Source organism: Gobius niger (genome assembly GCF_951799975.1).
Source record: "Gobius niger genome assembly, chromosome: 16".
In the NCBI taxonomy this organism is placed as follows: domain Eukaryota; kingdom Metazoa; phylum Chordata; class Actinopteri; order Gobiiformes; family Gobiidae; genus Gobius; species Gobius niger.
Genome location: NC_136867.1, coordinates 5,243,817 through 5,260,421, shown reverse-complemented (window position 1 = coordinate 5,260,421; position 16,605 = coordinate 5,243,817). Strand labels below are relative to the sequence as shown.

The 16,605-nt window shown below is 40.5% G+C and overlaps 1 protein-coding gene across 1 annotated transcript in view; it reads left to right on the top strand.

Moving 5' to 3' along the window:
* Positions 1-381: 381 nt before the first annotated feature.
* Positions 382-16,605, top strand: part of plb1 (phospholipase B1) — a 35,787-nt gene continuing 19,563 nt past the window's right edge. Inside the window, exons 1-14 of the mRNA XM_079574208.1 lie at positions 382-462; positions 535-598; positions 2,136-2,199; positions 3,112-3,146; positions 3,394-3,457; positions 3,522-3,567; positions 6,537-6,602; positions 8,857-8,912; positions 8,973-9,045; positions 9,823-9,912; positions 10,186-10,239; positions 13,868-13,939; positions 14,030-14,116; positions 15,835-15,895. Of these exons, the coding sequence (XP_079430334.1) occupies positions 385-462; positions 535-598; positions 2,136-2,199; positions 3,112-3,146; positions 3,394-3,457; positions 3,522-3,567; positions 6,537-6,602; positions 8,857-8,912; positions 8,973-9,045; positions 9,823-9,912; positions 10,186-10,239; positions 13,868-13,939; positions 14,030-14,116; positions 15,835-15,895 (910 nt within the window). The 5' untranslated portion in view covers positions 382-384. The remainder of the gene's footprint in view (positions 463-534; positions 599-2,135; positions 2,200-3,111; positions 3,147-3,393; positions 3,458-3,521; positions 3,568-6,536; positions 6,603-8,856; positions 8,913-8,972; positions 9,046-9,822; positions 9,913-10,185; positions 10,240-13,867; positions 13,940-14,029; positions 14,117-15,834; positions 15,896-16,605) is intronic.

Below are 16,605 nucleotides of genomic sequence, written 5' to 3'. Positions count from 1 at the left end.
GCCCTTATCGTTTAACATTGGGCCGATGCTTCCAGATAAAAGTGACTGAATCCTTGGTTAGCTTGTCCTGCCTGTGCGTTTAAAACTTTGCCCTCCTGGGAGAGCTCCACGCCTCCCTCAGGTGCAGCGTACTTTTACAGGACAGAGAAAGCGCTCCTCTGTGAGGGGGCCCAGGACAGAGGGACGACTGTGGCACTATCTGGGAACATCATGGACGCGCCCGCTGCCCGCTCTCTTCTGCTGCTGATGGCGTTCTGCGCTCCACACTCGGGTAAAACTATAGCACCCAAATCTAGCGAAGGGAACTGGGGCGACACTTTCCCCCGTTTCCCCACCTTTTTTTTCAAAACTTGGATCTGGTGTTTGTAGCAAAGTCGGGTGATCATGTTCGTCTCATCCTTCCACACAGGAGGCGTCCTCGCTGGCGCTGGCCGTGATGAGCGACGGACTGAAAACTCAGAGGTATTGATGTGCACTGTTGTGTGGACTCGGTCAGTGCTGCCTTGTGCTTAGCTGCTTCGCTTTGTTCTGCAGACGGACTTCTATAACTCCATCCTGTGCACGCCAACGCCGGCCCCCCTAGCCCCCTCACTGTCAGGTAAGCAGGTGTCTCCTATTCATGTACAATCAGAGCAAATTGTAATCCATTTTCAATCAATGGTTTTGTACAGCCCAATATCCCAACTGGAGCTGCCTCACAGGGCTCACAGAACATCAAGACAATAAAACAGAAAAGTAAAAAAGGCAATAACATAACATAAAGTCCAAATAAGTGTCATCTGCAGGTGGTGACGAGCCGTGTGGGCGTCCCTGTCACTCATGTGCCGTTCAGAGCACACGTACTATAAGCAAACACATCTTCATGACCAGTGTTGGGAACGTTACTTTTAAAAAGTAATTAGTTATAGTAACTCACTACTTGTTCCAAAAAGTACCTGAGTTAGTAACTGAATTACTCTATATTAAAAGTAACTCGTTACCAGGGAAAGTAACTATTTGCGTTACTGTTTAAAAAAAAAAAGTTGCTATGTGTCAAAGAATTTGGATTTTTTGCTGCTGTTGCTGTTTTCACATGTCACTTGAAATGGTTAGAACAGACAGGTGTTCAAAGATGTTCAAAGATGTTCATAGTAACTGAATGAACATCTTTGAGGCCCCTGTACCACTCAGTCACAGGGGCCTCAGTCACAGGCCCCTGTGACTGAGTGGTATTGTGTTTGCGCTGCTGTTTTATTAATAGGAAAACGGCCGTATTCAAAGAGAATGACGAGGAACAGGAGTAACTTGTGCCAACGTTCAGGGCAGACTTCACTCACAGGCATGAAGTGTCTCTGTTCATTCATCAGGCAAAACGGAAAACAATCATCAGCAAATATAAGTTTACATGCCCGAGAAGGTTAGTCGCCTGCACTGTTCTGTGGAGCGGAGAGCGGGGAGAGAGGAAGAAAAAGGCTCTGAGAGAGAGAGGGAGAAAGACGCGTCTCCACCGCGTCTCCACCGCGTCCACTGCGTCTCTGGGTTAAAAATAAGTTCCAACACTACTGATCAATGATCACCAACTCGATTTTCCCCCATGGCCGCACCGCGCTGTGGGGATGACAAGCCAGGTCGGGGACACGAGTAGTTGAGCAGAGAGCGCGATGCAGCACTCTGGACGGACAGTCAGATGTGCGTGTTCTGCTCCGTGAGACTCCGCCCACCCTCTCCCCTGCTCTCCCCATGCTGACACCGCTTCATTCAGCCCAATTGTAACATGCCACTTTGTTTACCCAGTAACAATAACGGCGTTGTAACGACGAGGAGAGTAATGAATTAGATTACTCCGTTACTGAAAAAATAACGTTGTTACCTAACGCTGTTCTTTTAAACGCCGTTATTCCAAACACCGTTTATGACAGTGAAGTTCATGTTTGTGCACCAATGACTGCTATTCTTTGTGTATCAAACCAAAGCACTTTGAAAGGACACTGTTTCTAAAAAAAAAAAAAAGTATATTCACAATGCATTTTACTTTTAGGCTTCAGAAGGAAAAGAAGTGTCTAAATCTCTGTTAGAAGGCAATAGCGTTATAGTTTCTTGGCAAACAGATGAATGAGAATATGTAACAATATATTGCTTTTTGTTTTTCATACCAGTGCATGCTCTGGTGCCGGGTGACATTTCCTCAGTCTCCGCCCTGGGAGCCCCAGCCTCACACAGGTATAAACACACAAATATACAGTTATGCAGCGCTGGGCCATTTGACAAATATAGAAATCACCTTTTCTTTTTAATATTATCTCATTTACTATTTTAATGTTAAAGCCATAACTCGTAACATTTCACCCAACTTGTATGTAAAATTAAAAAAAATCCTATAAGTGCGTATTTGACCTTTCAGTGAACCAGGTGCTCTATGGGTGGTTAGTATAGCGCCTTGACTTACCCTCCTGATCAGGACCAATTGTTTTTTAGGTTTTCACCGCTGATTGAACCGTCTCCATGGTACAAAACTTGAAATAAAATAGGAGCAATTTTTTTTGTCATTTTTTGTCACATTTTTGTCAATTTTTTGTCACATTTTTTTGTCATTTTTTGTCATTTTTAACTTTTTTGTCATTTTTTTTAATCAATTTTTTGTCATTTTTTTGTCACATTTTTTTTGTCACATTTTTTGTCAATTTTATGTCATTTTTTTGTCACATTTTTGTAAATTTTTGTCACATTTTTTGTCATTTTTTGTCATTTTTTATTGTGTTTTGTCAAAATTTTTGTCATTTTTGGTCACATTTTTGTCATTTTTTCGTCACTTTTTTGTCAAAATTTTCTCACTTTTTTGTCACATCTTCATCATTGTTTTCATCTCAGTTCGGTCGCTATTTTCACACCTTTTTTCCCAGAAGCTTTTGGATTGGGGTAAAGCCAAACAGGAGAAAATGTGCTCGGTTCAGGTGGGAGTTAAGGTTTAGTTTAGGTGTTCATCCAAATCCTTCTTTTTCATTCTTTACATTTTCTGTGTCGTACTGGTCATTAGCAGAACGTTTTGTGTTTTAACTTTAAATAGGACTTTTACTTATATGGTTCATGAGACCCTTTGAAATGATAAATCACATTGTCTTTCATTTTTACTAGAGATGAAGCCGCCCGAGTCGTCGCCCGAGTCTCTGGTGAGTCCGATCGTGCCTTTGAACAATCCGGCCCGTGCTCTTTGTTGATTAGAGTCTTGAAAGTAATCTTTTTGTTCCGCTGACTTATCTTTTGAAAGAATGACTCTAAAGGCTGTAAACAGAGGCCGTTGACCTTCACTTTACACAGCAATCCCGTCTCACTGTTGTCAACGCGTGAATTATGAGCTTTTTTTATTTCCCCTGTGGAGTTCAGAAACGTGACGGGTTTTTTCTGTGTTTGAAACAGAGCTGCTGTCCATGTTCAACCCTGATGTCGGCACCCAGAAGGTCGAAGACTCTGCAGAGCAAAGGTGAATTACAATATTACAGTAAATAAATGAAAGTGGCTAAACTGTGTCACTGCATGTTTTTCAGGACGCTTTTGGAGGAAGTTAAGGAAATATCCCAACATCTTTCACAAGTAGGATTAAACATTCATCTGAAATGGGGGGGGGGGGGCGAACCTGGGTGGTCATAAGCTGCGTACTGAAGTGACCAGTCCTCATTTGAAAGCTCAGAACCTCAAGAATGCAGCTCAGTTTTGATCCGATTGTTCGAGACATAACTTTGACCCTTAAAGGTGCACTATGAAACTTTTGATCTTGTAGTGACTCAGTGACTTTATAGATACAGACGGCATCTCTGGAATCGCCCATATATGGTCATTTTTAAAAACAGTTAAGGGGGAAAACAATTTTGAATTTATATTTTCTCTAATTATTCAAAAGCTACTTTAACAAATGCTGAAATCTGAACATAGTTTCTACTAAATAATGATACAAACACATGGGGAGGAGCAAAGTGGTTCAACAGCCCATAAATACATGAATAACGGAGAATGCTAACTTGATGCTACATGTTAGCATCGGGCTAATGCTAACGGTTAGCTCGCGCTAGCTACAACTGCCGTTTTTTCACTTCTACTGAACAATCTGCTGTGAGAAAATATCCATATGGACCTGATTTAGACTTGACTTTATTTGTGTGTGATAAATACGTTGATATTCCACCAGAAAATGGCAAAAAAGAGTGGAAAATTGTGTTTCTCTAAAGATTCTATTTTCCCCCTCGGCGAAGCCACGCCCCCTTCTATGACGAGATGCCGTCTGTATAGAATCAATTCTTTTGGGGTTTCTGGCCAAATTCTGGTACAAACCCACAAAAACAACTGATCCTGGAGCGTCATAGCGACCACTGTGAGGAAAAGCAAAGTTGCCATGCTGCACCCATAACGCCACGCCAGTCACTAAAAGGTCAAATATAAGCTTTTTTTTTTCACTTCAAAAGTTGCTAAAAAAGTAGTTCACCCTTCTAAGTAAAAACCTTTTGAGTGACAGAGCAGGATTTTAGAGGCAGTCGTGGTGAACAGGTCTGGGCTCATTCTACACATTAGGACATGGCTGGAACAAATAGGGGAGGAAAATACCTAATTAAAAAAAACAAAAAAAAACAAAAACTCTTTAGTCCCTTTAAAGTACACATGACAGGTTTGAATGCTTTTGAAAATATAACTTTATTAGATGGATAACATCTGTTGTAGGTCATAATTATCATTTTATTTAAGTGAAGCAGCAACTTAAAGGTGCACTATGCAACTTTTTTATGTAAAAAAAAATAAAAACAAGTTGATAGTAATGTAGTAATGCAGATTTGACCTTTTAGTGGCCTAGTGGCTGTATGGGTTTGCACCTTTCTTTACTTTCCATCCTGGTGGCCCCTATGATGCTTCAGGATTGATTTAATTTAAAGTTTTTTAGGATTTCTTCTTTTTTTGGAATGAAATGTACCCGTTGCCATGTAGACGGTTCAATCAGCAGCGAAAACCTGCCAGAAATCTGAAAAACAATTGATAATAGAGCATCTTAGGGTCCACCGGGATGGTAAGTAAAAGCGCTAAGCTAACCGCCCGAGCAGCCACTAGGTCACTGAAAGCACGAAAAAATCTACATAGTGCACCTTTAATGAAGAAATGTTGCAATAAAAGTTATTTCAAAGGGGCTAGATGCAAGTTAGCCATTTTATACTCACTACTGCCACCTTAGGTCATACGTGTAACTGCACCTTCTATATTAAGCTCGTGCATGACGGCACTTCGGGCCGAATTAACACCTTTTTGAGTGACAGTGCAGGATTTTAGAGGCAGTTGTGGTGAACATGTCTGGGCTCATTCTTCACATTAGGACCTTGTTGGAACATGTTGGGGGAGGAAAATACATAATTGTAACATTTTTAAAATCCGTATAGTCCCTTTAATCTTTAAGCTACTGACAAGATGTAACATAGATAAAGGTAAAGTTCCAGAGCCGTTTGACTCGTTTCCCATTGACATAACATGGTTGCAACTTTTAAAGGTCCTATATCATGCAAAATCGACTTTTTAGAGCTTTTAGCCATGTTGTTATGCTATTTCCTTATCAAAAACACCCCCAGAGTGGTTTGTGGCTTCATTCACGCAGCTCTCAGTAACCCTCCTGAATCCTGCTCTCTGAGCAGCTGCTCCTCCCTCTCCTGGTGAACGACTGAGTGTTCAGTTGTGTCGACACAGCGGAACGGAAGTGCTCGACGTCTGTAATGTAATGTCTTAATTCTATGTTTACGGACGGATTTTAATTTGTAAAACAGCTTTTTCATTATTTCTGTCGGAAGAGAGATGCAAAGAGAAAAAAAGTCCCATAATGTAAACAGCGATGGACCAGAGCGGTGAGTCAGTCCAAACGCGGGTTAGCTTGTGTGTTAGCATATTAACTTGTGTGTGTTAGTCATTTATGAAGCTGTGTTGCAGATGTCAACTCCGTATAACTGCATTGTGAAGTATCTTCACTTATTGCTGTTTATTTATTTATTACGGTAAAGTATGCGCGGAGAGAGGGGGCGGAGTTAACTGAATCGAAGCGTTGTGTCTTCCGGGTTCGAAAAATACCTCCAGAAAACACTTATATTTATCACAAAAATGAGTGCTCAATAGCGGTAGAGGTACAATCATTCATATAAATGCCTATACTTAACTTGTAATGGCTAAAATAGCAGGATATAGATCCTTTAAAGCTGTTTTCCTCTATCTATGTCACTTCGTGTCAGTGTCCAATAAGGAAGTGAAGCTATAAACATCACCAAAATGAACTAAAGAAAGATGAGTAAAATGTTTAGCAAAATCTTAGATATAATTGTGTGAACTATGTTTTAGCAAAAAGTGTGCCCAATGTGTCATACGCACTTTAAATGCAGCGTCTTGTTTCGGCTTCAGGAGACGCATTGGAAACTTCTGTTGCTGTTGGTCCCAGTAAACTCCTTGTGTCCGTGTTCAGCACATGTAAGTTGTCTGCTCGCGTCACGCCGTCTCCTCCTGAATCATCCCTGAATGGAGTTTAACCACAGCTGCGTGTGCTGCAGGTGACTGAAGATGCTACTGCTGTGGTCCAGGGCGTGGAGGAAGCTCTTCTGCTCATTCAAAACCAGGTGACAGGACCTGTTGTGCTGCAGTATCACAAGCTCAACATCATCTTGAGCTTTTACACTGTTTAAGATGTGAGCAGAGCCAACTACGTATGATTGCCCATTTCGCCATTTCAGTGCTGTTTAGGGTTGTTTCAGTGCTACACAATCCGCTACCAACACTTAGGCATAATGTAGCTGCTGATATTGAGTATCAGTGCTATACCACTCGTGTCTATAAAAACGACAGAGGCCTGCAAAAAGATGCCAACCCAAGACCACATGATTAATTACGTAGCCTATGCTAAACCAAGTCTGCAATGCTCAATCCTGTGATTCCTGCCAAAGCTCTGCTTGGTTTTCAAAGCCTCCACAACCAGTGTTTTAGCTGTTCTGGGTGCTAGCATTACCTAGGGCTGTGCAATTAAACGAAATTCGACTACAATTTAGATTATCACACTAGACGATTACAAAATTAGCATAATAAAAAAAAAAAAATGGATTATTTATTTTTTTCATTGAATTTTTTATTTTTTTGCAAAGCAGACTTGCATTATTTCATGGAACTAGGATTATTTTCCCTTCGCATTTCACGTGCCATGGCTCATGCCTTTGCCTGACATAAAAACGAACTGTCTGTGTGATGATGTCATCAGGCCGCGCTGCTCAGTTTGCTTGCGCAGGTGTGAGGGCTGGCCAGCAGGGGGCAGGTGTGAAACAGAGACCTCTCCTTAATCGAGTTTTTTTTAAAATAATAAATATATAAATAAAATAAATATATTTTTTTAAAGGCAACAAATAATTGTTTGAATGATCGTGATTTCAATTATGACCAAAATAATCGTGAGTATTAGTTTTTCAATATTTTTTCTAGCATTACCTATAGCCACCCACATAAACCTTAAAATATGGCATGGTTGGAAAGAAATAGATTTAGTTGAATTAGGCGTTGAGTTAGGCGCATTAAGATACAATGTTGCTCTCTCATCAAAAACAGAACTGGAGTTAGCGCACCTTTGAGTAATCTTTAAATCTTTCCCAGTGGCTGTTCTTAGCATTGCAGCGACAGCTCCCAAAAAGCTCCTCCTGAGGCTCTACATATCCATGAAAGGCTTTCTTCACCTCTCTATCTCATGCCAGTCGCCGTGGCTTCATTGCAGCCATGCAAAATTAGAGGAGGGAGGGAGTGGGAGGGGCTTATGTGGAGAATGTGTGAAAATCAGGAAGTGAAACTATAGGACAGGGGTAGGCAAGTTTGCGTCGTGGAGGGCCGATTTTCATCATTGCCAAAACACCAAGGGCGGAACCTCACCATTATAGCCTGAACATTATAGCCTGACTTTTTTACTGCAAATGCCAAGTGGTTCTGGATTCGGGACGGATGACAAGCCAAGACCCAAATTCAACTGTAATTTGTCGTACATCGTATAAAATATTGTATTTTAAACCAATTTTTTTATTGAACAAGCAGTAGATACGCTTTTAAAAGATCAAAACAACCCAATATTGTTCATTTTAACAGACTCTGGTGTGTTTCCATGCAGTTTCAGATGGAAAACATGGAAGAAAAACCTTTGGGTCACTGTTATATATGTCCAAGTGGGATGTTCAGTTAGTACATTTTAATAATACTACATTTTTAGAGTACTTTACAGTGTTAATTTCGTCGACTAAAGTATTTAGTCTCAATTTTAGTCAAAGTGATATTTTTGACGACTAAAATTGGACTAAAACTAAATACTAAATACTAAAAACTAAAACTATGACTAAAATGTCCAGATATTTTAGTCGACTAAAATAAGACTAAATAAAAATGAAAAGAAGAGACTAAAATCATCCAAACTTCTATTGACAGTTTGAAAGAGCCTCAGATCATGTAAATGTAAATTTGACTAAAACTAGACTAAAACTGAATTACATTTTCATCAAAAGACTAAAACTGAATTAAAATATGTTGTCAAAATTAACACTGGTACTTTATCATGTATTTGATCTCTTATTTGCATAATAATATTTCTCAAATTCATCTTAGGGGCCAGAGGTTCTGTCCTGGAGGGCCAGATTTGGTCCCCAGGCCTGACGTTGCCTACCTCTGCTATAGGATATTTAGTTTCAGCTGTTTTAGGTCAATAATGCATTTTCTAACCAACAAAGTGTAAGACAGTGATAAAGAAAGACATAAAGCAAAAAGCAGACTACCTCCTCTTTAACACTGTGTTGATAATATGCTTTTTAATGCAATTTAATTTTGAAATATGTGAATGAATTGCATTTGCAGTTGCGCCGCTCCCTGGTTCATGTGGCCGTGTGGAGTGGACCTGAGGAGCAGGACAGGTACGGTTCGCACACATATTTCACTTCATTTCACACTGTTAACTTTAACTTTCCCCGTAGCTCGTGCGAATGCCTCGGAAATGAGCGCGTGAATCGACGGCTGCGTCAAGCCACTCTTCTGAAAACACTGCAGGTACAAAAGTTTGCTTTAAAGTTGTAACTCCCACCTGAACAGATCCCATTTTCTCCAGTTTGGCTTTACCCCAATTACCCCTTCTTGGGGAAAGAAGCACCAAAACAGCCACAAAAAATGAGAAGAAAACACGGATGTAAATGCAACAAAAATGTGACAAAAATTCAACAAAAATGTGACAAAAATTCAACAAAAATGTGACAAAAACTCTACCAAAAAGTGACAAAAATTCAACAAAGATGTGACAAAGATTTGACAAATATATGACAAAAATTCAACAAAAATGTGACAAAAACTCTACCAAAAAGTGACAAAAATTCAACAAAAATGTGACAAAAACTCTACCAAAAAGTGACAAAAACTCAACAAAAATGTGACAAAAATTCGACACAAATTCAACAAAAATGTCACAAAAATTCAACAAAAATGTCACAAAAATTCATCAAAAATGTCACAAAAATTCAACAAAAAGTGACAAAAACTCAACAAAAAAGTGACAAAAATTCAACAAAAATGTGACAAAAACTCAACAAAAATGTAACAAAAATTCAACATAAATGTGACAACAAAAAAAACATACAAAAGGTGACACAACACAGCAACAACGCGAGGAAAAAGATCAGTTTTATGGGTCTTAGCTTTCAAATGAGGTGTTACACAGGCCTATAGCCGAAGAGGACAGAAGGCATTCGGTTTAGGCGGGTGGTAAGAGGTTAATTTGTTTCTGTTTATCACTTTAAAAATGTTTTTTTTTTTTTCAATCTCTAATTCTCCCAGGACTCATTAGGAAGTTTGGTGGAGGACGAGAAATGGCACAGCGATGAGTTCAGTGTGCTTATGCAGCCTGTTCCGGTCATAACAGAATCCGTGAGTACTTCTGCGGAATGTCGTCGCAAAATTAAAGCCACACTGCGCAACATTTCGTCCAATAGACATCGAATTACGGGTGTTTATCATGGATGAAGAACATCATAACACGCATCTTGTCTCCGTGGTGTTTCCTGCGTTCCATGTTTGTTTCTAGTTTAGTTGCTTTTGTGACACAACGATAACTATAGTCTAGAATGTTACACTGTGTGGCTTTAATGTTTAACCGACTCAGCCTCACTAATTTGTGTGCATGTGTGTGTTTCCCCCCAGGTGAACTCAGTGTCAGATGTAAACAGCATAGCCCTTCAGCTGTGGACTCACATGGTAAGCACTTTACAATCCTGGGGGGTGCTAAAGTTTCTTCACACTTTTGCGGGAAACAAAGAGGAAAAAGAGAGGTTTGTTTGACAGTGAAAATGACCCTTTGTGCCGGTCACACTGAAGCCAAAGGCAGATAAAAAGCGATACAGCACAGCCTTATCGCAGTCAGAGGAGATTGCTGTCGATAAAAGATGTAAAGATTAACCTGATGCACGGCAGGATAGCTACAGCTGTGGAGGGTTTCTTCACACATTGACTAATGCCTATAAAAGACACGTCAAAAGAGCTCTTTATAACCTAATCAACCTGATGATGAAGCAGTAATGATTCTGGATTGCATTGAAAGCACTGTGGATGTTGAAATGAAATTAGAGTTGATTGTTATTGCCACTATCGGAGGTGGGTGAATATTAACCTAAAGATAGTCGCTTTAAAGTGGACATATTATGGGGAATTGGCTTTCACTTGGCAGAGAGGTGAAATGAATGTAAAAAAAAAAGCATGAAGTAGTTCTCACTTTGCATTAACCAGCAGGAACGTAGCCCCGCAGCGCCTCCTGTTGGCCAATTCCACACCGCTCAAGACTTCACTCCACTACTGGTCTTCACTTAACCTCTTAACTCCCGCCTGAACCGAGAGGATCTTTTTCCTCACGTCATCAGATTTTTGTTTTTCCATCATTTTTTTGTGGGTGTTCAACTGATTTTTGTAACTTTTTTGTCCCTTTTTGTCATTTTTGGTCACATTTTGGTCACATTTTGTTACATTTTTGTCATTTTTTTGGTCATTTTTTGTCACATTTTTGTCATTTTTTCATCATTTTTTGGTCACATTTTTGTCATTTTTTGTCTCATTTTTGTCATTTTTTTGTCACATTTTTTGTCATTTTTTGTCATTTTTTGTCATTTTTTGTCATTTTTTTGTCATATTTTTGTCATATTTTTGTCAATTTCTTGTCAGTTTCTTGTGACATTTTTGTGACATTTTTGTGACATTTTTGCCACTTTTTCATCAATTTTTCGTCACTTTTTTGTCAATGTTTTCTCACTTTTTTGTCACATTTCCATCATTGTTTTCGTCTCAGTTTTGTTGCTATTTTCACAGCTTTTTTCCAGAAGCTTTTGGACTGGGGTAAAGCCAAACTGGAGAAAATGTGCTCGGTTCAGGTGGGAGTTAAGGGGTTAAACTACAGCAGGGGTAGGCAACATCAGGCTCGGGGGCCAAAATCGGCCCTCCATCATCAAACTCTGGCCCTCGAGATGATTTTGAGAAATATTATGACCCAAATCAGAGATCAAATGCCTGTTAAAGTGCTCTAGAAATGTTAAAAATACTGTCAATTCCTTAAAATGTCTTAGCAGAGCAGCCTTTTAGGCCATAATCCTAAACGACTCTAAGAATACTAAGAAATGACTTAAATCTACTTGAATTAATACATTTAATCTAAAGATGGAGTGGATTTGGTCAGGCCTTAAAGCAGATAAAACCTATTCTTGCCAATGGAACAAGCACAAGTTTTTTCTTAATTCAGATTATTTTGTATAATTGGTCCTTTTGGCCCTTGGTCTTTTGACGATGAAGAAAACCGGCCCTCCACCGGGCAAACTTGCCTACCCCTGAACTACAGTATATGTCACAAGTTTGGAAACACTTTTTCAGATTTTCTTTATTTTCAACACTAGTAACATTGTGGGATTCTCACTGAAGACATTAAACTATGAATGAACACACAGGATTATGTAGAAAACGAAAAAGGGTAAAATAACGCCACCCTCTATCCTCTGCATTTTCTCAATGAGCTTCATTAAGATCATCCTTCAAATGGTTTTAGTCTGTGGAGCCGAAACTATTCCCTTGATGACCTTGTGAAGCCCACTGAGACAATGTCCAAAGTGTGTAAAGCAGTAATCAAAGCAAAGAATCTATTTAAACATTTTTTTTTCTTGTTCAGCGAGTATCTACAATGTAAACAGACTTGAAATAAAAGAAAAAAACAATACATGAAAAGGCGTTTTGACCGGTGTATGTTTCTTACATCGCCATTAATTTGTTTTGTTAGCAGGCTGGAAGCAAACAATGACTGCTTGTGTAAATGTTTTAGCACGTTCACTTCCCACTGTCGCCTGTAGAGGGCATTCCAACTTCCCTTTGAGATAAAATCCAACACAGCCCGTGCTGATTCATAAGTTTGAACTGTACGAGCTGAGGGCTGACATGCTCGCGCAGGGCTGAGGCGTTTCAACACCCTCTGCATTTATAGCCTGGCATTCAGACTAATCTCCGATGTTTATTCATTAATAAACAGGAGACTAGTCTGGCGACCCTGTCGTAGAAAAGCTGCTGCTTGAGGCGGGACTAATGTGGGACAACCGAAGCGCAGAGCAGCCAATGAGAACATAGCGGATGTGACGACAGAAACAGAGACAAGAAAGTTGTATCATTCGGAAATTAACAATGGCGCTCCTGCCACACGGAGTTCAGTAAATGACTTCTGTCGTTTATGTCAGAAAAACTTCAGAATACAAGCATACCGGAGCATTACATGAAGTGGTCGCTTGTGTTGAAAAACCACAAAACAAAGGCGCAACAACGTGACGCCCGTTCAGGGAGCTGCTCTGATTGGTCAGTAGGCTCCATATCGCTGCGTCACTTCCTTTGAAAGCGCGCAATGGAGTGTTGCCAGACCCTCTTCTGTAAAGAAGCGGAGTCTGGTTGGCGAGACTACTGCATTTATGTTGTGAGGCGTGACTGATTCCGGCTCCTGCAGGTGTCGTTGTGAATCCATCACATTGGACCAAAAGTGTTCCTGAAACTCCTAATGTACAAATGAAGCACTGCACTTCACCCTCCTCTCCTCAGTGTCTGCGTGCACTGGTGTGTGAGTGAGAGAGTGAATGGGTGACTGGTTCCTCACTGTAAAGCGCTTTGGGCCTGATGTCGATTCCCACCTGGGCGGGGCCTTTCTGTGTGGAGTTTGCATGTTCTCCCTGTGTTGGTTCCCTCCGGGTACTCCGGTTTCCCTACTATTATTCACCTATTATACATGTTGTATAATAGGTGAATCCTCCAGCCAGGTGATTCTGACCACCAGCCTGGCTCCACATCATGGAGATGGGTCCCCGCGCCCACTGCTCCTTACGAGTCGCCCCAGTGGCATCGAAGGATGGGTCAAATGCAGAGGACACATTTTCCTTTGGGGACAATAAAGCACACTTTAACCATAATGCAAGTTATGTCCACTTTAAATAAATCAACTACGTGTTTAATAGAAGTAAAGGTGTCAAGCTAATACAAATGTAAGCCATCGTCTTTACATTGTATTGTATTGTAAGTAAGGGTTAGTACTTCATTAATGAGTAACTGAGCGTAAAAGTCTAATTTATGATGCAGTTGTGAAGTAATCTTATCTAACAGAAAGTAACAAAGAAAGATATACAAAGAAATTTCTTTGAAATACTGCTTTTGTCACTTATCAACTTCATCATCATCTCATCAAAGATGAGAAAATATTTCGACAATAAGAAAGTACTTCAAAGTAACATTACGCCAGTACAAATTAAAGTGTGGTAACTACTCTTTCTGCGTTATTTCTACCTCCCTCTGTGAACTCTGCTAACCGCTGTGTCTTCAGCTGCAGGTGTCCTCGCTGCAGGGGTCAGAGGTCACGGCCAGCCCGCCGCTCCACATCCCCTGTCCCACCCCGGTGAGGCTCGCTATCAGGCTCCGTCCACTGTAGCCGTGCAGAGTGGAGTGTTTTTGAGCCGTCCTTGACCTGTTTTGTGTTGCGCTACAGGAGAGGCCGTACCTGCGCACCCACATGAACTCCCCCCCCGACAGGGAGCAGAGGGCGCACGGCGGCGCTCCTGCAGCACTCGACCCCGTGAGTGACACACATACTGAGTATATACGTCCATGAAGTGATCTGCCAAGCTCAGATTATTCATTATTTGGAAGAGTATCGTGTTCAAAATGAAGCCACGAGAACATTCCTTTGAAAGTCATTTGAATACTACTCAGTTTCATCTTTGTTTTATTTAGCTAAGGTGGACTCCGACACCCAGGGTGCGACGGATGCATCGAAGACAGGGAAATAAATGCAAAAATGAACAAAAGCTCCCGCACACCGTCTCACTCTTTCAGACGTCATCATCAGGGAAGTTAGATATTGAAGATATCATATTTCTAAAGTCGTTCGAGTCTTGCAGGAACGCCGGGAGGTTTTGGACATGATTTTTGGTGAACGTGTCCACATATTCACACATATTATCGAGCCAATTAGGGATACAACTGAAGCTCTACATGAAGTGATGAATGATGAAGATATAATAATAAAACCCACAGATAAGGGAGGGGCGATTGTGATACAAGACACAGATCAATATAAAGCATTTTATCCCAACTCTCTAATACCACTTATTTCAAAAAGCTTCCAGCAGATCCCAATTCAGCGTTTCAAGGGGAAATCTTGACATATCTAGAGGGTGCACGAGCACGTGGATGGGTGACCAAGCCTGAGTTTGAGTTCTTGTGTTGCAAAAAGCCAATCATACCCGACCCATACTATACACATTACCAAAGATCCACAAAAATGTGTTGAAACCTCCAGGTCGCCCAGGTCGTCCCAGATTGGCTCGTTATTGCCGCTGTGTCTGAATATGTGGACACGTTCATCAAAAATCATGTCCAAAACCTCCGGCGTTCCTGCAAGACTCGACCGACTTTATAAATAAAATATCTTCAACATCTAACCTCCCTGATGGTGACAGCTGAAAGTTTTGTTCATCTTTTCTTTATTTGAAATGATTCCAAGTACCCCCTGCTAAGAGCAGACCAGGATTTTGGAAATAGTGAGGTCCGTATTCATCTTTCAGTGGGCGATGTGGGGGTCCTCCCCCAGGAAATTTTGAATTGAACAGATGCAATTTTGTGCAATCTAGTGTATTTTTAATGACCATATCTCATTTTAATCTTATTACACAGTAATACAAATCTGAAAACCGGCTGCATTATGATAATCTGCCTGTGGAAGTATTTTTACACTTTTATAATGAATTTCATTTATTTGTTGCCTAATTCCATATCTAATTGAATGTTTTTTCTTCATTTAAGTGCAGATTATTTTACTTACCAACTCAAATCAAATGAAAATTATTCTTTCAAGAAACCTTTACTTATTTTACAGTGTTTAAATCAAGAATTACTTTTTTATGGTATATGACTAATACTATTCATAGTACTTATTGTACTATATTTATAAATTTGTTTGCAGAAAAATCCAGATTTTGTGTTTCCTAGTGGAGCCCCTCAGTCCCTCTGCTGCCTGTGTCAGCTCCCACAAATAAAAAAAATATATAGAAAAAATGTAACGGGTAGCACATCAATAGTTCATATATCCAGACAGAAATACTCACATATGGTTACAACAGAGAGTACACGCTAACGCGTTTCAACATGAGTAGAAATAGCAGGAGATTTGCAGAAGCAAAAAGCCTCATATCGAACATAAATTTGCACGGAACAACAAATCTCCAGTCACAGAGGTCAACTCCAAGAGCAGCTACAGGTGCCTTAACTCTTCTTTTGTTGAATGTTTTGTAGGTTTTTGGCACTGATATTCCCTGCACAGAGCGCAGTCCATCCACCTCGACACCAACCTCAGGTAAACACGCAGGATCATCGTCCTGTAGCGAAGGAGCCTGTAGTTCTCCAGTCCTTTCCAAGTACACCACCTTTAGCTTTGATTACCGCTCATTCGCTGTGGCGTTGTTTCAATAAGCTTCTGCAACGTCAAAAGATCAGTGAGGCATTCATTTTCACTAAGATCTTGTGTTGATGATGGGAGAGTGTAACCACTGCGTAAAGCCTTCTCCAGCACATTGTAAAGATTCTCAATGGGGTTCAGAATAAGATCTGAACGGAAAATTATGTCCTATGCTCCCTGAATTCGCTTTCACGTGAGCAGTTTCCCCGACCTCAAAAAACATGCTGGTCAGGTTAACCACAATGGCGGCGCGGCTCAGGACTAACTATTTCATTGTGTGGGTGGGTGGGTGGACTTAAATTCAGGTGATTCAGGAAATGTAGAGTCCGATCTGCCCCAACAGCGGTGCTGAGTTCCTTCTTCTTCTTCTTTCAGGCACATGCCGCCACCTACTGTATAGAGCTTAGTTCCTTTGCATTTGAACATGTTTTGTAGCAGAAAACTTTCAAAGACTGACTATCAAAGCGACTCCCATGCAAAATGAGCGCTCGTTTGACTTGCTTTACACCCCATGATGCTTTGCGGCGATCTATTTTTAGCTACTGTGAAAGACGCTATTGCCATTTTAGCTCTATCGCAGTCCATAATGTGATTTTCCCTTTTATTAA